Source organism: Bufo gargarizans, chromosome 3, assembly GCF_014858855.1.
Source record: "Bufo gargarizans isolate SCDJY-AF-19 chromosome 3, ASM1485885v1, whole genome shotgun sequence".
NCBI classification, from domain to species: Eukaryota; Metazoa; Chordata; class Amphibia; order Anura; family Bufonidae; genus Bufo; species Bufo gargarizans.
In genome coordinates, this window is record NC_058082.1 from 466,507,843 (window position 1) to 466,532,992 (window position 25,150).

The following is a 25,150-nucleotide window of genomic DNA, read 5'->3' on the forward strand; positions in this document are numbered from 1 at the left end:
GACCCGCTAGATTCGTCAGATGAGAGTTCCCATTCCTCATCCGACTGGGTCAGAAGCCTGTAGGCCTCTTCAGAAGAATACCCCTTGTTTCCCATTTGGTCAACAAAATTTAGGGGTATTCCCTGAGACTACCCAAGAAAAAAAGCAAGCCTGTCTCACAAATGGGAGGCTAGCAAAGTACCGGAGGCCGCTGCGGTTGATAAAAAATATCAAAACTGATTTTTTTTATCGCCGCAGCAGCGTGTAAAGTGAATGTGCAGTGATAAAAAATAAATAAATAAATTGTCACTGCGGCGGGGCGGGCGTGGGTGAACGCACGTGTGGGCGACCGATCAGGTCTGATCGGGCAAACACTGCGTTTTGGGTGGAGGGCGAGCTAAGGTGACACTAATACTATTATAGATCTGACTGTGATCAGTTCTGATCACTTACAGATACTATAAAAGTACAAATGCTGATTAGCGATACGCTAAAATGCAAAAAAAATATAATAATAATAATACCGTATCCTGGTTTTCCGGACGACACCGGAGAGATGGATCCGGTATTGCAATGCATTTGTCAGACGGATCCGCCTGACAAATGCCATCAGTTTGCATCCGGATTGCCGGATCCGGCAGGCATTTCCGGCGATGGAACTGCTTGCCGGAATCCTCTGCTGCAAGAGTGAAAGTAGCCGAATATTGTTGTGTTGTTGATGCTTATGTGATGGTATTATGTAGTTGTGATGTTTGTGTTGTGTATATGACAGTATAGTGTACATGATGGTCTTGTGCTGTGTATATGGCAGTATTGTTGATGCTGTGTATATGACAGTATAGTGTACTTGATGGTCTTGTGCTGTGTATATGACAGTATTGTGTAGTGTATATGACAGTATAGTGTACATGATGGTTTTGTGTATATGGCAGTATTGTTGATGTAGTGTATATGACAGTATAGTGTACATGATGGTCTTGTGTATATGACAGTATTGTTGATGTAGTGTATATGACAGTATAGTGTACATGATGGTCTTGTGCTGTGTATATGGCAGTATTGTTGATGCTGTGTATATGACAGTATAGTGTACATGATGGTCTTGTGTATATGACAGTATTGTTGATGTAGTGTATATGACAGTATAGTGTACATGATGGTCTTGTGCTGTGTCTATGGCGGTATTGTTGATGCTGTGTATATGACAGCATAGTGTGCATGATGGTCTTGTGCTGTGTATATGACAGTATTGTTGATGCTGTGTATATGACAGTATAGTGTATATGATGGTCTTTTGCTGTGTCTATGACAGTATTGTTGATGCTGTGTCTATGGCAGTATAGTGTATATGGCAGTATTGTTGATGCTGTGTCTATGGCAGTATAGTGTACATGATGGTCTTGTGCTGTGTCTATGACAGTATTGGTGATGATGTGTCTATGGCAGTATAGTGTATATGGCAGTATTGTTAATGCTGTGTATATGGCAGTGAAGTGTATATGACACTATTGTTGATGCTGTGTATGTGACAGTATAGTGTACATGGTGGTCTTGTGCTGTGTAAATGGCAGTATTGTTGATGCTGTGTATATGGCAGTATTGTTGATGCTGTGTATATGACAGTATAGTGTATATGGTAGTCTTGTGCTGTGTATATGGCAGTATTGTTGATGCTGTGTCTATGGCAGTATTGTTGATGCTGTGTCTATGGCAGTATAGTGTATATGATGGTCTTGTGCTGTATCTATGGCATTATAGTGTCTATGGCAGTATTGTTGATGCTGTGTCTATAGCAGTATAGTGTATATGGCAGTATTGTTGATGCTGTGTCTATGGCAGTATAGTGTATATGATGGTCTTGTGCTGTGTCTATGGCAGTATAGTGTCTATGGCAGTATTGTTGATGCTGTGTCTATGGCAGTATAGTGTCTGTATATGGCAGTATTGTTGATGCTGTGTATATGGCAGTATAGTGTATATGATGGTCTTGTGCTGTGTCTATGGCAGTATTGTTGATGCTGTGTCTATGGCAGTATAGTGTCTATGACAGTATAGTGTATATGATGGTCTTGTGCTGCGTCTATGGCAGTATTGCTGATGCTGTGTCTATGGCAGTATAGGGTATAGGGCAGTATTGTTGATGCTGTGTCTATGGCAGTATAGGGTATATGGCAGTATTGTTGATGCTGTGTCTATGGCAGTATAGTGTATATGATGGTCTTGTGCTGTGTCTATGGCAGTATAGTGTATATGGCAGTATTGTTGATGCTGTGTCTATGGCAGTATAGTGTATATGATGGTCTTGTGCTGTGTCTATGGCAGTATAGTGTCTATGGCAGTATTGTTGATGCTGTCTATGGCAGTATAGTGTATATGGCAGTATAGTGTCTATGGCAGTATTGCTGATGCTGTGTCTATGGCAGTATAGTGTATATGGCAGTATTGCTGATGCTGTGTCTATGACAGTATAGTGTATATGATGGTCTTGTGCTGTGTCTATGGCAGTATTGTTGCTGCTGTGTCTATGGCAGTATAGTGTATATGATGGTCTTGTGCTGCGTCTATGGCAGTATTGCTGATGCTGTGTCTATGGCAGTATAGGGTATATGGCAGTATTGTTGATGCTGTGTCTATGGCAGTATAGTGTATATGATGGTCTTGTGCTGTGTCTATGGCAGTATAGTGTATATGATGGTCTTGTGCTGTGTCTATGGCAGTATAGTGTATATGATGGTCTTGTGCTGTGTCTATGGCAGTATAGTGTATATGATGGTCTTGTGCTGTGTCTATGGCAGTATAGTGTATATGATGGTCTTGTGCTGTGTCTATGGCAGTATAGTGTTGGCACACTCGGGTGAGGACGCTGCACGGTGTAGAGGCTGGTGGGAGCCATAGTGCTGACGTTGAAGCCCAGCCCTGTGAGGTTGCAGAAGCGAAGTTGTGCAGGGAGGGGAGACCTGGGGGAGGCCGGGGCCGGAGGAGGAGAGGACGGCACTCGGAGAGGTCTGATTGCTGGAGAGAGACAGTCAATCGTTTCTAGAAAGTCCCTGAGCGGAGGAGTCCCGGCTGCAGCCACCTCAGAGAGGGCTCCGTGCTCTGCCGCCAGCACAGGGGGAGCCCAGACACTTCAATGGAGGAGCAGGCTGGCCCGCAGCACCACAGCTACCACCACCACCCGGGCAGCCTGCAGCATGGAGCAGAGGGCAGCGCCAAACACCAGCCAAAGCCGATAAAACATGACCAGAAACACGCCCTACCGCACCAGGAAACGCACCAGAAGAAAACAGGTCGGCACCGGGGGGCGCTTACCGCAGGGTGATGGGGGGGTCACAGGTGGGCATCGGGGTGTGCTGGCCTGGCAGTGCCACACACGGGCATGTTGGGCTAGGGCTTCTCAGCTGCCATGTGGAGGTGAAGCTTTTAGTGGGATGATGGCGATGATCAGGCCATTTGGGTCAGTGGCTTCTGTTCACTTTGCCTGCAGGATAAGAGCCGTTTGCTGACGTGAGACACCTCTGTGCCACATACTCTCAGGCTCTGATACATTGTTACCAGGCCATGTCCATGGCGTACTTTACATCTACAAAGCGATTGACTTTTAACCATTTGCGTTTTTCCATTGTGTCATATAAATCCTTGCCTCTGTATATCTATATGCCGGAGGGGAGGGGTACAGGGGTTGCTTGATGGGGTTATTCACCACTTTGGGGTGTAGTTACGTAAAGCCGCTCAGGCCCGGCTGCTTGCCGCAGGGGGTTAACCTGAATTCTCCCCGGCCGGCTGCCGCTTTCCCCTCCCCTTCCAGTCAGCTGCTTGATGCGGCCTGGTGTCAGCAGCCCGAGCCGGGGAGTCGCCTGAACCGCCTCTGCCCTGTGTGGACGATGTGGGGCGGTGTGCTCCTGACACCCCTGTCCTGGTCTCAGGTTCTCTCTGCTGAATATTCTAGAAGATGTGGCACATGGGCCTGGTGTCTCCGTTATATAATGGGCGGCTTTCTACCAGTATGAATGGAGGCTTAGGGACTAGGTTTGTCATTTAACACATTCAGTGCCTGTACATTATAATCTTTATTTATATAGCGCTTTACAATTCAATTGTGAATCGCCAGTTAAAGGGGGTTTCCTTGGTGTCCTCGCCATTGAGTAGGACAGCGGGTCCTTGTATAACCCTGATGCCCTGGGTGCCCTTTGGCCACGCTCTGATATTTCTGTACATTCCTGCATATCTACTAATACTGGTGTACCGCCACGCAGTTCTCCTTTATGGCATTTTAGTGTACCGCACACCCTATTGTGCTCTTAGCGTACATAAAGTCCCATAAAGCTGAATGGATCGGCGGACACATTCACGTCTGCAGCTCCCTTCAAACAGGGAACACGGGCCCCAGCGATCGGACGTATGACGATCAGATCTCCTATCCTGTTAATAACTTGTCAACCCCTTTAAAGGGCTTGTCCAGACATACTTTCCCATATAGTGTCACATGAGTGTTTAAAAAGTCGCAAAACAAGGTCTTGAGACTTTTTATACCCCAAAGACTGGCGTAGCGCAGTTAGGGCTCATGCACGCGGCCGTGTGCACCCCCACATCACAGATGCGGTCCGCAATCCGGAAGGTCAGTGCAGAACGGAGGCACACAACCCCACGGAAGAACTACAGAGTGCTTCCATGGGGTTTCTCTCCGTGCCTCCGCACCGCAAACAAATTGAACATGTTTGAACTATTTTTTTTTTTTTTTTTTTTGCGGTGTGGACGGCTCATGGACCCATTCAAGTTGAATGGGTCTGGATTAGTCGCAGCAGCCACACGGATGGTGCCCGTGCATTGGAGATAGCGGCCGTGTGAATGAACCCTTAGTGAATGACCCCCCCCCATGTTTTTAGCAAAGCAATGATAACAATATGTCTCAGATTGTCACAGAAACTGTAAGAAAAAACCCCAGTGTAAGGGCTCATGCACATGACCGTGGGTTTTGTCCGCATTATTTGCACTTTGGATGCGGACCCATTCACTTCAATGGGCCACAAAAGATGTGGTCTGGTGGTAGTGGACTGTGACACTTGTGCCCTGCATGCTTGTTGCCGGTGGTAACGTGTTGTTTTAGCATGTCTGGACACTTCCCCTTTAAGTCTGGTGTTCCTTCCCATTTTGGTGTGTTCGGGGTTAAGGTGTGTGCCAGGTGGAGCTGGGTGTGGCCTCATGGCTCTTCTTATGTTGGAGTTGTGAGCTTTAGGTCAGTTTGTCTGCCACTGTAGGAGAAGGAGCTTTGCTCCTGTCTGTGAAGGCTTCCTTGTGGAACATCAAGGTCTTTAGCGATGTCTCCCTATGTTCTCCTCCTTGTTCCCTACCTTACCTGTTATGTTTGGGGATTTGTTGTTATATCTAGTTTGGTGTATTGCCCGGCATGGCTGCTAGACATCCCCTTGTTTGTCTGTGCCTCCGGAAGAGGGTCTCGGGGTTCCCCGGAGGGGGAGCCAGTAGTCAATGTGCAGCTCTGCTGGGGCCGCCATGCATTCTATCCGCATGGGGGTCCAGGCAGTTTCTGGTTTGCTGGATTCCATGTTTGTGTTTTGTGCTGTGTCCTGTGAGGTGAACAGGTTCCAGTACATCTGCATGGGGTCCAGTCGTCGTGGTTGCAGAGGCAGGTAAGTGCATGTTGTTCGGGGCTCTTAACTGCCGATCCAGTAGCAGTGCAGTGAGACTCCTGTTTATCCGTGTCTGGGGTGAACATGTTGTCTCATCCCCTTTCTCTATTTGAGGGGCGACTCAGGGTCCTAGGTATGAGCCGTCCTACCATCCAGGTCCACTCATACGGTGAGGAGTTAGGGCGTGGATTAGGGATGCAATAGAAGGGGACCAGCTCCCTTATCCCAGCCTCTGGCCTAGTTGCTTGTCCGTCTGCTTTACGTTGTATGGTGGGGTGTTTCCCCCACTCCCCAATGTGACATGTGGACAGCACACCGCGTGCGGTCTGCATTCTTATGTCTGTTTCTGCGGTCCCACAAAAAAAAAAAATGTCCATTTTACGGACAAGGATAGGACAGCTCTATAGAGGGCAGCACGTGCCGTTCGGCGTAATGTGGTACATACATTTTGCAGATCTGAACTTTGTGGACCGCAAAAAATGCCCACGTGCATGAGCCTTAGAGCCATATTCATGAGACTGTGGTGCCACCATGCCCGTGTTCCGTTCTCATAACGGAGAGCAAACTGCAGCATACTGCGGTTTTCTTTCCGTCATGGGATGCGGAGCAAAATGGATCCGGTCTGACCCCCAATGCAAGTCAATGGTGACGGATCCGTTTAACTCCGACACAATCTGCCACAATAGAAAACGGATCCGTCCCCCGTTGACTCAGTGGAGGTCATGACAGATCTCTCTTGGCTGCGTTAAAGATAATAACCGGATCCGTTCATAACTGATGCGGATGGATCTTCTAGGCTACTTTCACACCAGCGTTTTTGCTGGATCCGTCATGGATCAGCAAAAACGCTTCCGTTCTGATAATACAACCACAGGCATCTGTTATGAACGGATCCGGTTGTATTATCTGTAACATAGCCAAGACGGATCCGTCATGAACTCCACTGAAAGTCAATGGGGGACAGATCTGTCAGAGAAAACGGATCTGTCCCCATTGACTTGCATTGTTTGTCAGGACGTATCCGTCTTGGCTACGTTAAAGATGATACAAGCGGATCCGTTCATAACTGATGCAGATGGTTGTATTATCAGTAACGGAAGCGTTTTTGCTGAGCCCTGCCGGATCCAGTAAAAACGCTAGTGTGGAAGTAGCCAAAACTAGGTTAAAACTGCCACTTTCAGTTTGTTTGAGTAAATTTTAGTCAAGATTGATATGACCTGACCGCCGTCCTCCCGCTCTCAAAATGGAGTCCAAAAACGTTTCCACCACCAGATAATGCAGTCTCCCTCCCAATGAATACTTGCACGTATTGGAAGACAATTTTCCACAAATTACACCAGATAAATGGGGTGTCCTGTATATGTTGGGGAAGAATCCCGACACACGCCTTCAACAGAAGCAAGAAATGAAGTGTGAAAGGGGCCTTATTACAGATTCGTACCGTGCAGATCTCTTTTGCATGAAGGCTAAGACTGAAGGCTGTGTTTTGGAAGCCCTTTCCATTGATGGCATGTGAGGGCCCTGAGGAAGTTTAGGAGCCTTGGCACACTATAACATTAAAGGGGTTTTCCAGTTTGCATCAGCATCCTTTACAATAATCCTTTATGAAGGTTGCTCTAATTTTGTAATATCTCCTACTTTTATTGCGCTTGTCTCCCGTTCCGGGCTGTGGTCACATGACCATGTCCATGCAGCTCTCATTTCCTGTGATCTTATGTCCATGGGCGGGGCAGTGATAGGGGAGTGTCCATGTAACCTAGCTAGGCATGGTTAGGGGCGGTGCTGGAGGTGTGGCAGAGAAAGGAGAAGTGCATCATGGGTTTGGTTGGATACAGGATGTAGAGAAACCAGAGTGATTGGTTTGCAGGGTGCAAACTGGTCACCAGAACCTAAACTGAGAATAAAAAATAGCATGGGGAAGATGTACATGAGGTATGAAAAACCCCTTTAAGGTGATCGTGTGGGCATTGCCTCTGTGCCCAGTCAACCACTGCTGGGAATGCACCTGTAAGGCGCTGTGCAGACTGCCTTTGAGCGTTTCATCACAGTGCGCTGAACTTTCCTGGCAGTGGAGAAGGGATATGAATGGCCTCCATCAGGTGAATGGGGCCCTATGGATAAAGCCCAGGTTCCTCTAAACAGCTGCACTTGGCTACAACTGCTGGGACCACAGAAAACTTATATTTTTAGTTTGATAAAAAAAACGCTGCTATCGGGGCAGTTCTGTTGTGATTTTGTGAAAAATTCTGCAAAAATTGAGACGTCAGCAACGTGTAAATCGGCCTTTTAGATCTTTGTTCACATGGAGTGCAGAGAACGCGCACCGTTGCCATGTTAAATACATTTAAGTGTGCCACTGTATACGTGGTGAATGTGGTCAAAAATGTCACACCGACAGCATGCTGCCACTGTAAGGCCTCATTCACAACTGAGTGAATCACGGACGTGTGCTATTTGTGTGCAGACACTGCACGTTCCTATCGAATTTAATGTTTGTCCACACATCAGTGGTTTTACACTAAGGCCTCATGCACACGCTGTTTTGGTCCGCACTCACTTCAATGGGGCCGCAAAAGATGTGGACAGCACTCCGTGTGCTGTCCGCATCTGTTGCTCCGTTCCGTAGCCCCGCAAAAAAATATATAACCTGTCCTATTCTCTGTTTTGCGGACAAGAATAGGCATTTCTATAATGGGCCGCCTGTTCCTTTCCGCAAATTGCGTAAGGTACAGGGGCGGCTTCTGTTTTTTTGCGGATCCGCAAAAAGTCATATGTACCCTAATAAAACTTAAGGTGATAATTAAAATTCCAACTTGTCCTGGAAAAAACAAGCAAGAACTCTGCAGATAAAAATACTGTAGAAATAAGTAATGGGTCTGCGATGCAAAGACATGTATTTTTTTTATTTTATTTATTTTTTATTTTTTTTTAGAAACACAATGGTACTGCTGTAACTGTTTTGAGCCACACAATAAGATTGTAATTTTTAGCAAACGATGAATGCAGTAAAAACAAAATACCATGTTGGAATTGTTTTATTTCGTTTCTTTTTAATTTCACCCCACAAAATATATATTTTTCCTGTTTTCCAATACAAAATATGGTAAATGAAGTTGTGCCATTATAAAATATAACTTGGCCCCCAAAAAGAATCCCTTATGTCGCTATGTGAACAGAAAAGCAAAAAAAAAAATATATTGTTCTCAGAAGGAGGTGGAGGAAAGAACTTAAATGAAAAAATTAAAATACTGTCTTAAAAGGGTTAAGTCTCTTTACAATATAATCCTTCTCTTTCCTAATCATTTCCCAGTCCTCAATGTCAGTAATAGATCCTGTCTTGGCTGCCATGATTATGTCCACAGTCTTGTATATACGCACCCATTATACCCGAAGGCCACATTCCGAGTATTTGTTGGAAGCGTTTCCTAATATATACCCAGGATGTAGGGAGAAGAGATGTGAACTTTCGGTCACGTTCTATACATGGCCTGGACGTAGCAACCAGAAAGCAAACGTTCTGCTGGCTGTATCCAGAGAAGTGGGAAACAACGGAAAATGGCAATCGGGTTTATATTACAACGTGACTTTTTTATTTAATGACTAAGCCGCTTACATTGCTGCACATCTCATGATAAATGTCTGAATCACTAAAGAGTGTTATAAAACAGGCCCTCGGGCTGACCTGACGTCCACGGCCTTCAGGTCTATAAGACAAAACTCTGGGGGAGGTTTACTGTTCCTGGCTAATATTTAGACAGTATGAACATTAGTCTGATGGTGTGCCAAAATAATAATTTTTTGACAATTTGGTGCATACTCCTGGATGTCTAGCTTCATGCCAACTATTCGTCAGGTTACTTTGCGGCACAATTCTAACACAATGCCCGTATCCACTAAGCCATGCCCCCTTGTTTAGTGTGGCCCAAAATACATAATGTGAGTAGTAAACCCCCCCCCCCCCCTCTCCATTTTTAGGGGTGTCTGTACATGATGCAGCCCAGCCAACAAATAGCCAGGCTGCTATCAAGATCAGCTCAGTGGGGGTCCATCACCACCGCCGATCAACTGGTCTCCACCGGCACAGAAAATAACACCATGAACAGAACCAGACGTTCTGCCCATTGAGTAGTGGCTATGTTGGCATACTGCAGCTCAAGCTATCTAGAGATAGGTCATCAATATCTTAAGCCTGGATAATTGCTATAAGGCTGTGCCCACAAAAGATGGGCACCGGTTGTAGGGCTGCAGTAAACGATTATTTCAGTAATTGAGTATTCTATTGATTTATTTTTTATGATTAATCGAGTAATCTAATAAGAAAAATTATGAATTAAGACTGTTTTCCTTTTTATAAAAACTCATCAGACCCCCTGCCATCAGTCCTCAACACCCTTCGTTTCCCCCCAGTGCGATCAGCCCAAGTGCATCTGTTCCCCCAGGGCCTTCAGCTCTCCCCCCCGGGCCATCAGCTCCACTCCCCCAGTGCCATCAGCCCCTCCATTGCTATGTCCCCTACTCCCCTAGTGCCATCAGATCAGCCCCTCCATGTCATCCATTGCTGGATGTCCCCCTTCAGTGCCATGTCCCCAGCGCCAGTGAAATAAAATAATTACCTTTCCTGTAGGTGGGCCGCTCCACAGCTCCTTCCTCTTATCCGTGCGCTGCACTGGATCCTGACGTCACACATCGTCGGGTTATAGTGCGCGCTTACGTGCACTATGACCTGACTATGCGTCAGGATCCAGTGCAGCGCGGTACGGGCTGGCGGGTGTCCACGGAGCGGTAAGTAATAGCAAGAGCTTCACTCCCGCTCCGTGGTCACATGACACAAACTAATCCTCTGCAAAAAGTTTGCATTGAGGATTTTTTGGTGTCGAATTACTCGATTCAATCGGCATTCCACAGGCCGCTCATATACCCATTGACTTCAATGTGGTTCTTCACAGACCTTGGGTCAGTGGTGACACCATGGAAGCATGCTCTATTTTGTCCATGATTACAAATCCCTCACACACATTATAATCTATGGTTCAGTGAGAACCATGGACATAACACGGATGCCACCCGTGTTTTGTCAGTGGTTTTCACAGACCATTGGTAGGAGATGCACTGGAAAAACCTTTTTAGCCTAGCAGTGCATGTAGAATACAGATGACACGTGGAGGGCAAAAAATGGACACATGGACTTGTCCTGGATCTCATCATGGACATGTGAAAGAGGCCTAATTGGGGAATGAACAGAACACTTACCTGGTGACCTACTTTTCAGCTGTAGCTCCTCTACTTCCCGAGCTCCTATTCTGCCATTTACACAAAGACATTTGTCGCGCAACAATTTTTATAATAGCAGTAGATTTTCTGCAACTGTTTTGTCGCAGCATGTTGCAGTGCGACACCATAGACTGCTATTATAAAAATTGTCGCGCGACATTGGTGCGACAAATGTCGTCGTGTAGACCTATTAAGGTGGCTGCACTGCTTCTCAGACTACCTGATGCACACTGAGTATTTTGCCGAGATATTTCCTGCTGCCCTCGGATTGGCCTGTGTTGCTGACAAGTGGTGGAGGCCAATCCAAGAGCAGTCGCGAGTCCACTCCATTCATTTCTATGGGAGTTCCAGAGATGGCTAAGTAAGGCTACATGCACACGACCGTATGTGTTTTGCGGTCCGCAAATTACGGATCCACCAAAAACGGAGTCCATTGCGGGTCCATTCTAACCATGCCTATCCTTGTCCGCAAAACTGACAATAATAAGACATGTTATTATTTTTATTTATTTTTTGCGGGACTACGGAACGGACATACGGATGCGGATAGCACATGGTGTACTGTCTGCATTTTTGCAGACCCATTGAAATTAATGGGTCCAAATCCTATCGGCAAAAAAAACTGAACTGAAACAGAAACCAAATACGTTTGTGTGCATGAGGCCTAAGGCCATGGGTTGTGCCTGGAATTGCAGCTGAGCTCTATAGAAGTGAGTAGGGCTGATGTGGACAGGTGTGGCTACCACCAAGTGTGACCTATCCAAAGTGGTCTGTATTAGGGATGAGCGAATCGACTTTGGATGAAACATCGGGAGATGTTTTTTTTTGTTTTTTTTTAACAGTAGAAATCAATTTAGAAAGTTATTACGCAAAGTCTCGCGAGATTTCGCTTAGTAATAACTTCGGTTTATCAGAGCCAATACATGGAGGCAAATGACACCACTCCCCTTCAACCATGTGTGATTTAGATAAATAAAAACCATGACACAATTTCTTAGTGGAATAGAAATGGCCGAAGTGCTTTATTAAGGGTAACCAAAATTAAAACCAATAAATAATTTAATAAATTAATTAATAATTAAAACCATAAACCATAACAATAAATACCACTTTCAAACCATCCATATAGACCAAGATCCACTCAGCATCAGCTGAGCGATACAGCCCCTCTAATAAAGCACAGCGACAGATAGCACAAGATTAAAGTAAGGGGGTGGGAGGGCGGGCGCTGCCCAGATCCGCGACGACTGCCCTGAGGTAGCGGCGAACCTGACAATATAAAGGGGATAACTTTCCCGCCATGTAGCCAGGAACAAATCAGATAGCTGGAAATCTCTCCCAGCAACAGGGCAGCAACCAATCAGCAGATCCGCTCCAGTTGCCATCCAGAATCTTTAACTTAAACAGCACCAGCTCCAACTGGATTCAGCATCCTGAGGTAAAATTTGACCTGAAAAATAAAGCGGGAAGGGAAAGAAAAGGGGGGACAAAGGGGGGTAGAGAACACTGATTGCCTAATAAAACTTGTCACTAAATATGGGGTCATTGCCCCCATGTGTCCCCCAAGCTATACGCTCTGGTGGGCCCTTACATTCTAATGCTGTTCGGATACAGTATTGAAACAAAGTTTTATGCGAATCGACTTCAGATGGTTCATGCGAAGTCGATTCGCCCATCCCTAGACTGTATGTAACACACAGACTGGTATGTTTTTCCAGCGCACCACTATGTGATGATCGACCATGATGAGTATGGTCACTGCAGCACTTTTTAGTGTTTTATGCCACGTTGATCACTTTGTATAAAAAAATGGGAAAAGTTGTCTTTTGCCGAGATATTTCTCTCACCCAGCATGGGTATTTGTAAAATGACACCACAAAACACATTCCCCAACTTCTCCTGAGTACGGCGATACCACATGTGACACTTTTTTGCAGCCTAGGTGGGCAAAGGGGCCCACATTCCAAAGAGCACCTTTCGGATTTCACGGGCCATTTTTTACAGATTTTCATTTCAAACTACTTCTCACGCATTAGGGCCCCTAAAATGCCAGGGAAGTATAACTACCCCACAAGTGACCACATTTTCTTAAGAAGACACCCCAAGGTATTCCGTGAGGGGCATGGCGAGTTCCTAGAATTTTTTTATTTTTTGTCACAAGTTAGCGGAAAATGATGATTTTATTTTTTTTTTCTTACAAAGTCTCATATTCCACTAACTTGTGACAAAAAATAAAACTTCCATGAACTCACTATGCCCATCACGAAATACCTTGGGGTGTCTTCTTTCAAAAATGGGGTCACTTGTGGGGTAGTTATACTGCCCTGGCATTTTAGGGGCCCAAATGCGTGCGAATTAGTTTGAAATCAAAATCTGTAAAAAATGGCCTGTGAAATCCGAAAGGTGCTCTTTGGAATGTGGGCCCATTTTGTGGACCATATAAAGAACCATTCATTTCAATGGGTCCCTCCCCAAAAAAACAGACGTTACTCCGTGTGCATTCCGTTTCCGTATGTCCATATTTCCATTCCGGAAAAAATAGAACATGTCCTATTATTGTCCACATTACAGACAAGGATAGTACTGCTCTATTAGTGGCCAGCTGTTCTGAAAAATACGGAATGCCCACCGACGTCATCCGTATTTTTGGCGGATCCGTTTTTTGCGTGTGCATGAGCCATTAAATAGGTGTTCCTTTAAAGCCCCGGGCAGGGGTTATATAACTGCTGTATAAAGGCTGTCTGCATTTGACGGTCCATGTAGTAAATGCCTTATGGGTGTGCACGCAGCGAGACTGCTTTCCGCTGATGTCTTTCTTGTTTAAGGATGCTTGATATACTGCAGACCCTTGTAAGAGATACTACATCACACACGGCTTATGCAGTCCTAATTTCATCAGAAAAAGAAAATGTTGCTTTGTTTAACCCATTTCTAGATGTACAGCAAAAGCAACTAGCTCCTGCATTGGCCTGGATGCCAGTTGTGGGTACGCACACATGGGACGTAAAAAGTAGTAGGAGAACTCCATCCAATGTGAATAGGCATTCCCATGCACCCCGTCGTTCCAGAAGCATTTGAATGGCGTCCTGGTCGTGCATACAAGATGAGTATAGTTCTCTGTTCCTCCCATCAGTCCAGTAGAGATTGCAGCATCGATGCGCATGCGGAACCACCACTCCATTCTAATGCATCTGAAAGGGGTGGCTTGTACTCTGCTCTACTGATCGTTGAGGGTCACAGCTATCGGATCCAAACTAATAACCGTTAAAGGACCTACAGTGTACGTTAAAGGGTCAACCACCTTCAGCTTATATCACAGATATAGTGGATGGCACTCCTGATATGTGGTTGTCGGTGCTCAGTGGAAGAGGTCAATATGAAATAGGAGAAAACCACGGCACTCGATTTCAAATATTCAAAGAATGGTGTTCTGTAAGCCTCTGAAACTTTACCCACTTGTGTGACCCATTTATAGGCTTCACAGGGGCGTTTGACCACTCCATGTGCCTGTGTGCGACCCTGTATGACAAAGAAATGGGGTCATTTATTTTATCTATTCAGTTTCTATATGAAATCAGACAGTAGAAGGACTCATTGAGTAACCACTACTTGTGCATTTCAGCACACCACAACATCACACACCGGATTGTGCCACAAACCCCTTTAAGGCATCATACAGGGGCCCAACACGTGGAAGGAAATATATACAGGTCCTTCTCAAAAAATTAGCATATTGTGATAAAGTTCATTATTTTCTGTAATGTACTGATAAACATTAGACTTTCATATATTTTAGATTCATTACACACAACTGAAGTAGTTCAAGCCTTTTATTGTTTTAATATTGATTATTTTGGCATACAGCTCATGAAAACCCAAATTTCCTATCTCAAAAAATTAGCATATTTCATCCGACCAATAAAAGAAAAGTGTTTTTAATACAAAAAAAGTCAACCTTCAAATAATTATGTTCAGTTCTGCACTCAATACTTGTCCGGGAATCCTTTTGCAGAAATGACTGCTTCAATGCGGCGTGGCATGGAGGCAATCAGCCTGTGGCACTGCTGAGGTGTTATGGAGGCCCAGGATGCTTCGATAGCGGCCTTAAGCTCATCCAGAGTGTTGGGTCTTGCGTCTCTCAACTTTCTCTTCCCAATATCCCACAGATTCTCTATGGGGTTCAGGTCAGGAGAGTTGGCAGGCCAATTGAGCACAGTAATACCAGTGGTTTTGGCACTGTGAGCAGGTGCCAGGTCGTGCTGAAAAATGAAATCTTCATCTCCATAAAGCTTTTCAGCAGATGGAAGCATGAAGTTCTCCAAAATCTCCTGATAGCTAGCTGCATTGACCCTGCCCTTGATAAAACACAGTGGACCAACACCAGCAGCTGACATGGCACCCCAGACCATCACTGACTGTGGGTACTTGACACTGGACTTCAGGCATTTTGGCATTTCCCTCTCCCCAGTCTTCCTCCAGACTCTGGCACCTTGATTTCCGAATGACATGCAAAATTTGCTTTCATCCGAAAAAAGTACTTTGGACCACTGAGCAACAGTCCAGTGCTGCTTCTCTGTAGCCCAGGTCAGGCGCTTCTGCCGCTGTTTCTGGTTCAAAAGTGGCTTGACCTGGGGAATGCGGCACCTGTAGCCCATTTCCTGCACACGCCTGTACACGGTGGCTCTGGATGTTTCTACTCCAGACTCAGTCCACTGCTTCCGCAGGTCCCCCAAGGTCTGGAATCGGTCCTTCTCCACAATCTTCCTCAGGGTCCGGTCACCTCTTCTCGTTGTGCAGCGTTTTCTGCCACACTTTTTCCTTCCCACAGACTTCCCACTGAGGTGCCATGATACAGCACTCTGGGAACAGCCTATTCGTTCAGAAATTTCTTTCTGTGTCTTACCCTCTTGCTTGAGGGTGTCAATGATGGTCTTCTGGACAGCAGTCAGGGCGGCAGTCTTACCCATGATTGCGGTTTTGAGTAATGAACCAGGCTGGGAGTTTTTAAAAGCCTCAGGAATCTTTTGCAGGTGTTTAGAGTTAATTAGTTGATTCAGATGATTAGATTAATAGCTCGTTTAGAGAACCTTTTCATGATATGCAAATTCTTTTAGATAGGAATTTTGGGTTTTCATGAGCTGTATGCCAAAATCATCAATATTAAAACAATAAAAGGCTTGAACTACTTCAGTTGGTGTGTAATGAATCTAAAATATATGAAAGTCTAATGTTTATCAGTACATTACAGAAAATAATGAACTTTACCACAATATGCTAATTTTTTGAGAAGGACCTGTACAGTGAGGAACAGAAGTAATTTGAACACCCTGCGATTTTGCAAGTTCTCCCACTTAGAAATCATGGAGGGGTCTAAAACTCACATTGTAGGTGCAGTCCCACTCTGACAGAATAAAAAAAAAATACAGTGCTCCAGACAAAAAAAAATTACCAGGAGCCATTGGCTCCTAAACTAAAAAATTTAGGAGCCAAATTACATTTTTTAGTCGCCAAATTTAAAATGCATATAATAAAAAAAAAAAAGGACTTTGAGAAGATGAGACGCAGGTCACAGTAGTGAGCCAGCACTACATATAGGAGAAAACAGCACCACATACCTCTCACATCCAGGGACATCTTCTGGGGGACAAGGTGACTAAAAATGGCGAATTGCGTGGTTTAGAGTTTTTTTTTTTTTCTGTTACGGCCTTCACCGAGCGGAAATATTTTTTTATATTTTAATAGCTCACACTTTTTGGGACGTGGCGATATGTAATATGTTAATTCTTTATTGTTTGTAAATTTTATATGTAAAACTGAGTAGGGGGCCATTTAAACTTTTAGTATTTTGGTGTTTTTTTTGTTTAACTTTTTATTTAATAACCATTTCTTCCCTTAGGACCAGAACCTGGATCTTTTCATCCCTTGTGCTATTCACCCTGATACAGCTCTATCAGGGTGAATGGGATCTCACACATCTCCCTGCTGCCCTGTGCTCTGTGCACACAGCAGCAGGGAGCTGAACATGGCAGCCAGGGCTCCAGTAGCGTCCTGGCTGCCATGGTAACGATCTGAGCCCCAGCAGTGTAATCTGCCACTGCCACCAATGGAGGGGATGGGACCCTGTGGCCACCATATAACAATGGGGGGGCGCTTGTGGCCAGTGATAATGGGGGGGGGGGGGGGGGGCGCTTGTGGCCAGTGATAATGGGGGGGGGGGGGGGGACGGGCTTGTGGCCAGTGATAATGGGGGGGGGGGACGGGCTTGTGGCCAGTGATAATGGGGACGGGGACGGGCTTGTGGCCAGTGATAATGGGGGGGGGGGGGGCTTGTGGCCAGTGATAATGGGGGGGGGGATGGGCTTGTGGCCAGTGATAATGGGGGGGGGGACGGGCTTGTGGCCAGTGATAATGGGGGGGGCTTGTGGCCAGTGATAATGGGGGGGGGGGGGCTTGTGGCCAGTGATAATGGGGGGGGGGACGGGCTTGTGGCCAGTGATAATGGGGGGGGGGGACGGGCTTGTGGCCAGTGGCCAGTGATAATGGGGGGGGGCTTGTGGCCAGTGATAATGGGGGGGGGGGGGCGGGCGGACTTGTGGCCAGTGATAATGGGGGGGGGGGGGTCAGGCTTTGGGGGGGCGCACTGCATCACCAATGAATGTAATTAAAGAGGACCTTTCGTGGGTCCAAAGAATATTAACTTATTAGTAGTAGGCTGCATAGAGCGGCGGCCAGGGATCTACGTGCACTTACTATTAGTCCTGGGCGCCGCTCCGTTCGCCCGCTGTGGCCCCCGGTAATTTCAACATTCAGAGCAAGGAGGAGGAGACGCCAGTGTCTGTCCTTCCCCCTGACAGCAGCGCTGACCAATCACAGCGCAGAGAGAGGGAGTTGTTTTTGTCTCCCTCTCTCTGCGCTGTGATTGGACAGCGCTGCTGTCAGGGGGAAGGACAGACACTGGCGTCTCCTCCTCCTTGCTCTGAATGTTGAAATTACCGGGGGCCACAGCGGGTGAACTGAGCGGCGCCCAGGACTAATAGTAAGTGCACTTAGATCCCTGGGCGCCGCTCTATGTAGCCTACTACTAATAAGTTTATATTCTTTGTACCCATGAAAGGTCCTCTTTAACTCCTATCGGCAGCGGTATAACAGACCCGGCACCCGGCCTCAATAACAGGGCATGCGATCTGTGGCACCTGAGGGGTTAATTACCGCAGATCACATGCCCTGTTATTGAGGCCGGGTGCCGGGTCTGTGATACCGCTGCCTATACTTATGTTTTACATTCATTGGTGGCGCAGTGGCGACAGCTCCTCCCTGCTATCTGCCCATTGGTGGTAGTGGCGGCCACGTCACAGTGGAGAGGGAGGGACTCCTTCCTTCTCCACTGACTGTGCTGTGCTACTGAAGAGAACATAGGCTGCGCAGGATCGCGGCGGTACAGTCGCAAATGGCGACAAGACTAAAAAGTCTTGTCGCCATCTGCAAATTTTAAGGCGCATTGGCGACCGTTTTGGTCGCCATCTGGAGCCCTGAAATATTCAGGAAATCACATTGTATGATTTTGAATTTTTTTTGTCTTGTACTGCTGAACATAAGTATTTGAACACCTGAGAAAATCGGTGTTAATATTTGGTACAGAAGCCTTTGTTTGCAATTACAGAGGTGAAACGTTCCCTGTAGTTCTTGACCAGGTTTGCACACACTGCAACAGGGATTTTGGCCAACTCCTCCACACAGATCTCCTCTAGATCTGTCAGGTTTCGGGGCTGTCGCTGAGCAATACGGAGTTTCAGCTCCCGCCAAAGATGTTCTATTGGATTTAGGTCTGGAGACTGGCTAGGCCACTCCAGAACCTTTCATATGCTTCTTACGGAGACACTCCTGGGTTATCCTGGCTGTGTGCTTCGGGTCGTTGTCATGTTGGAAGACCCAGCCACGACCCATCTTCAATGCTCTGACTGAGGGAAGGAGGTTGTTGCTCAAAATCTCACAATAAATGGCCCCATTCATCCTCTCCTTAAGGCCTCTTGCACACAAACGTGTGCGCCCCGTTGCCGTATTGCGGACCGGATTTGTTGATCCGCAATACACTTGTGCCGTTCGGTGGACATTCCACATCACGGATGGGGACCCATTAACTTTAATGGGTCCGCAAATCCGGAGATTCGCAACGGAAGCACTACGGAGTCCTTCCGTGGGGTTTCGTCCCGTACTTCCATTCCGCAAAAAGATAGAACATGTCCTATCTTTTTGCGGAACGGCCGAATCGCGGACCAACTAAAGTGAATAGGTCCGCAATCTACTGCCCCACGGACTGTGCTCATGCATTGCAGGCTGCAGCACGACCACGGGGCGCGCACGTTCGTGTGCAAGAGGCCTAGTACAGTGCAGTTGTCCCCTTCACAGAGAAGCACCCCCAAAGCATGATGTTACCACCCCCATGCTTCACAGTAGGGATGGTGTTCTTGGGATGCAACTCATCCTTCCTTCTTTTTCCTCCAAACACAAGTGAAGTTTAGACCAAAAAGTTCTACATCTGACCACATGACTTTCTCCTATGCCTCCTCTGGATCATCCAGATGGTCATTGGCAAACTTCAGACAGGCCTGGACATGTGATGACTTGAGCAGGGGAACCTTCTGTGCAATGCATGATTGGAAACCATGACGGTGTAGTGTTCTACCGACAGTGACCTTTGAAACTGTGGTCCCAGCTCTGTTCATGTCATTGACCAGCTCCTCCCTTGTAGTTCTGGGCTGATTCCTCACCTTTCTTATCATCAGATGCCCCAGTCCAAGGGACACGGACAGTCGTCTTTAGCCTCTTCCATTTATTTTTTTTTTAACAATTGCTCCAACAGTTGATCTATTTTCACCAAGCTGCTTGGCAATTGCCCCGTAGCCCTTTCCAGCCTTAAAGGTACACAATTTTGTCTCTGGTGTCTTTTGACAGCTCTTTGGTCTTGCCCATGGTAGTAGCTGGCGTCTGACTGACTGTGGGGTGGACAGGGGTCTTTAAAGAGCTCAGACAGGTGCTACTAAGTTAGATTAATGAGTGGAGTAGAGGTGGATTCTTTAAAGGCACAGTAACAGGTCTTTGAGAGACAGAATTCTTGCTGTTTTTCAGGTGTTCAAATACTTATGTTCAGCAGTGCAAGACATAAATTCTTTAAAAATCATACAATGTGATTTCCTGTATTTTTATTATTTTTTTTAGTTTTTTATTCTGTCTCTAAATGGGAATACACCTGCAATGTTAATGTCAGACCCCTCCATGATTTTAAGTGGGAGAACTTGTAAAATCGCAGGGTGTTCAAATATTTCTGTTCCTCACTGTAAGGGCTCATGCACACGACCGTATGACTTTTTCAGTGTTTTGCGGTCCGTTTTATGTTTCCGTTGTTTCCTTTCCGTTCGCCATATACATTATACAGTAATTACATAGCAAAAATTGGTCTGGGCATAACATTTTCAATAGATTATTCCGCAAAAACAGAACTGATACGGATGCATTTCCGTATGTGTAATGTTTTTTTTTTGCGTACCCATTGACTTGAATGGAGCCAAGCACCGTGATTTGCGGACAAGAATAGGACATGTTCTATCTTTTCAAGGTAAGGAAATACTGAAACGGAATGCACACTGAGACACTTCAGTTTTTTTTTTTTTGCTGAACCATTGAAATGAATGGTTCAGTATATGTACCGCATACTCAACTAAAAAAACGGGCAGTATACTGAACGCAAAATACTGTCGTGTGCATGAGCCCTAACTGCTGTGACTTCTATATGTAACTGATGGAGTTGCCCAGATTTATGGTAGAGGTGAGGACGTGGGAGCATGGTTTAATTAAGGCCTCTTTCACACAGGCGTGACGGATTGGCTCCGGATGCGTTCAGTGAAACTCGCACCATTTTGCAAGCAAGTTCAGTCAGTTTTGTCTGCGATTGCGTTCAGTTTTTTTCTGCGCGGGTGCAATGTGTTTTGATGCGTTTTTCACATTTGTGATTAGAAAAACTGAAGGTTTACAAACATCTCTTAGCATCCATCAGTGAAAAACACCTTGCATCCGCACTTTCTTGCAGACGCAATGCGTTTTTCACTGAATCCCCATTCCATTCTATGGGGCCAGGGCTGCGTGAAAAACGCAGACTATAGAACATGCTGCATTTTTCAAGCGACGCAGAACTGATGCGTGAAACACATGTACACAGACCCATTGAAATGAATGGGTCAGGATTCAGTGCGGGTGCTATGCGTTCACGTCACACATACATTTCTTCTGGAGATAGGGAAAGAGTGACATAAATGTTGTAAGCTGTGTACATAGGATATCTTTTCAGGTGCCAGGCTGCAACAGGAGCATGGTCTGGTGACACCCTGTGGTACCCCTACACCGGTGACATGTACCCGACATATGCCCTCTAGGGTCTCGTTCTGATATGTGTTCCACGAAATGAGCTACTTGAGATTGGATCTGGGCTAAGGATGGCAGCACATGATTTCACTAAGGGCTCATTCACACGGCCGTATGAACGGAACCGCACCCGTTCTGCAATTTTCCGGAAGGTTTGCAGATCCATTTATTTCTATGGGCCCTCAACAGATGCGGACAGCACACCGTGTGCTGTCCGCATCTGTTATTCCGTACCGCGGCTCCGCAGAAAGGATAGAACATGTCCGATTGCGGACAAGAATAGGCATTTTCTATTATGGTTGCGGTCATGTGCGGTACGCAAATTGCAGATCCGCAAAGCACTGCGTACGAACGCGCGTTTGGCACATAGCAACAGGCAATAAAAGACCACACCCTGGTGAGAGGCAAATGTCTAGCCTGACCAAGATGCAACAATTGCCGCAATTGGTCGCCTTCTGGAGAATTCCATAACTGCAAACAGTCCACTCTCCCAACACACATGAAATTTCCCACCTGCATTTCTCTCTCATTAGACACCTTTCATATAGACAGGGCTGTATTTTCATTGGACAACACTGCTGTCAATCACAGTAATACGCGCGTTGACTATGGACAAAAACGTGCGTTAAACCCGCATATCAAATACGCTCAAGTGGGAATCCAGCCTTAGGGCTCATGGGCACATGGATACCAGCTGTGTACATTCCGCATTTTGTGGAACAGCTGGCCCCTAATAGAACAGTCCCATCTTTGTCCGTAATGCAGACAATAATATATATAAAAATTTTTGGTGTGGAACGGCCACGCAATGCACACAGAGTCATTTCTGTTATATCTTTGTGGCAGCATTGAATTGAAAGGATGGAGCTGTGCTGCAGTGGGTTATTGGACCCAGTCCTGGGGTCAGCCATCATTAGTAAAGTAGTGGACAACCCCTTGACGATGGCCGTACCCATTACGGCAGATGCTGGATAAGGATTGGGCTGCCCGATCCATCGCTAGAGGGGTCTGGCAGCGGCGTACCTCCCCTCCCCCACTGTCTGGTGAGATGCCTTTCGGCCAACAGGTAAATTATCTGTGTGGTCGACTTTACCGCCAGGAGCAGAGACGTATCAAATCTAGTGCTTGAAAAGTGGAGGTGTTGCCCATGGCAACCACTCAGATCCAATGGCTTTTTTTTTTTTTCATGAAAATGCAAGCATTAGTCTCACTGGTTGCTAAGGGCAACCACGCCACTATTTTGTTGAAATAGTTTTTTTCCTACATTTCCCCTATAGTGTCTGACCCCTAGGACTACGCCCGGTGTAGATGGCGTCGCCTCTGAAGTGCAGACATAGCCTGGCTCACGCAGGTGGCGGCACTAGTCATTACGCGTGCCCCCGCTTTTGCTGACTCCCGTTTTCGCGTACAATTCACAGTCACGCTAGAAGTTACGCCACACGTTGTCACTTGTCACTGCGCCGGGTGGACGGTGTCACGTCTCCGGCTCTGATTGGTGGACACAAGGCAAGCAAGCAGGGGGCGGCGCCGCGCATGCGTTCATCTTATCCGCTCTCTCCCTACGTTCTCGCGTTGGCTTGCGCGTAATCTGGGCATGCGCGGTCCTCGTTTGCAAAGTCTCGCGTGAACTACAAGTTGTTACGAAGCGAGACTTCCCCCGGCTCTGGCACCGTGCTGAATGGTGAGACAGAGACCAGAAGCCGGGACGGTGTGAACAGCTGCCCGGAGGGGAGGGGTGGTGAAGCGCCCCCTGCCCGCGTCCTCACATGTGCCGCACGCCATGAGTGTGCTGGATGTGCGACAACCACTGCCACCCGCCCTTCTGCAGCTCGGACTCGGGACCGTGCAGTCAAGGTGACCGATGGCTGGTGCCGCCGGGATAAGGTAGTGATCCGGTGTGTCCTGCTATAGACAGGTACTCCATGGTGTGTCCATACAGTACAGCGGCCCGCAGAGAACGGACTGAGCAGCACATGCTTCACCTGCAGCCCCAATCATGGGGATACAGGACCCCCATTTTTGTGATTTGGTGGGGGTCCTAGCAGTAAGACCCCAGGAAATAACAGCCCCTATTATGTGGATGAGGGATAGTTTTTCCAGTAACGGAGATACTCCTTTAAAGGGCTCTCTGGGATTTTGCTAGGTCATCAATATCTGATTGGTGGGGCAGTGACTCCCGCCAGTCCGCTGTATGAAGAGGCTCTAGCGCTGCGTCCGCCTCCTAGACCTGCGATGTCACCGCGGCCTCAGTCCCATTCACGTGAACAATCCAAGCGCAGCCGCTATACGATGGGTGGCGCTGTGCTTGGTTAGCTGTGGCGCCCACCAGAGCCGGGACTCCGACCCCACCGATACTGATGACCTATGCTGAGGAGAAGCCATCAATTAGGGGACAACCAGTAGCTATGAAGTAGTGAGGAGTTAGTGGTATTCACAACTGAGACATGAACATCATCTCTATCAGATATACCGCAGATCTCTGATACATGGGGGTCCCCGACCCACTACCTATACGCGGAGAGGTGGCTCTGCATGTGTTCGCTGACGGCCTCCTCACCAGGCAGGGGAACCCCGTCCTCCACATGGGGTGTGACTCCTGTCCTGTGGATATCCTATAGTGGCCCCTTCACATGTTGAGGATTTTGTTCCAGAATTTTCCTCAACTGAAAATCTGTTCCATTCACCTGAATGAGACAGAACTCCATGGGCTCGCCTCCCCATCCAAATGAATGGAGCCGATTTTTCAGTCGCAGAAAATTCTGCAACAAAACCCGCGGCATTTGAAGGCACCCTAATTGTCCAAGTTTGGAGTGCCCCTGGCCGTGTAGTTCATATTCACACTGAACAGCAGTGCGGGGGGTTTCGGTTCCCTCCATTGGTGTTTATAAAAGTTTATTTCTCTCTAACTTCTATGAATTCAGATATCCGTGTAAATTATCGGGGAAGCTGGTGCCGACCGCTATGACAGGTCCTCACTCTGCTTTCCTAGACTCCTGATCAGTGCATGTGATGCAGGGTCATGAGTGTTCCCGCATAGCTGTGCAGGGCTATAGGAAATGTGGACGGACGCCTCCTATGAAAACCGTCCTATGCTTTTTAGGATAGCTGGCTTACAACGATGTAGCATTATATTACAAACATGTGGCTCCATTTTTAAAAGGGTTGTCACATTACAACAACGTGTCCCTTATCCATAGGATAAGGGTAAAGTCTCTGATTGGCCAGGATCCGCTGGGGCCCCTGCTGACTGTGACATTGCGGGCCCTTATCCCCTCATTTGAATGCAGCAGTGGACACATGCACTCTGCCGCTCTGTAGAGTTCCCAGAGATAGCCGAGTGCTTGGCCGTCTGCGGCAGTTCCATATAGCTGAATGAAAAAGCAGCACGCACGCCTGCCTAATGCGCCGTTCAAATGTGGGAACACGGGCCCCTGTTCTCAGACCCAGATACCTATCCCCCTATCCTATAGATAGAGGATAAGTTGTAATGTGACGGCCCCCGGTAATGAACCGACAGTAGAGAACTTAAAGGGAACCTGTCACCAGGATTTTGGGTATCGAGCTAAGGACATGGGTTGCTAGACGGCCGCTAGCACATCCGCAATACCCAGTCCCCATAGCTCTGTGTGCTTTTATTGTGTAAAAAAACCCGATTTGATACATATACAAATTAACCTGAGATGAGTCAGAGCTTGAAAATACGACTCTTCTCTGGTCACACAAGTAAGGCTACTTTCACACTAGCGTTCGGCTGTCCGCTCGTGAGCTCCGTTTGAAGGGGCTCACGAGCGGACCCGAACGCAGCCGTCCAGCCCTGATGCAGTCTGAATGGAGCGGAT

At 46.9% G+C, this 25,150-nt stretch overlaps 1 protein-coding gene across 1 annotated transcript in view; it reads left to right on the forward strand.

Annotated features, from left to right (window-relative positions):
* The first annotated feature begins 2,969 nt into the window (after positions 1-2,969).
* The window catches only part of LOC122932350 (nuclear fragile X mental retardation-interacting protein 2-like), a 42,927-nt gene continuing 20,746 nt past the window's right edge, over positions 2,970-25,150 (forward strand). The window contains exon 1 of the mRNA XM_044286715.1: positions 2,970-3,266. Coding sequence (XP_044142650.1) covers positions 3,110-3,266 — 157 coding nt within the window. The 5' untranslated portion in view covers positions 2,970-3,109. The remainder of the gene's footprint in view (positions 3,267-25,150) is intronic.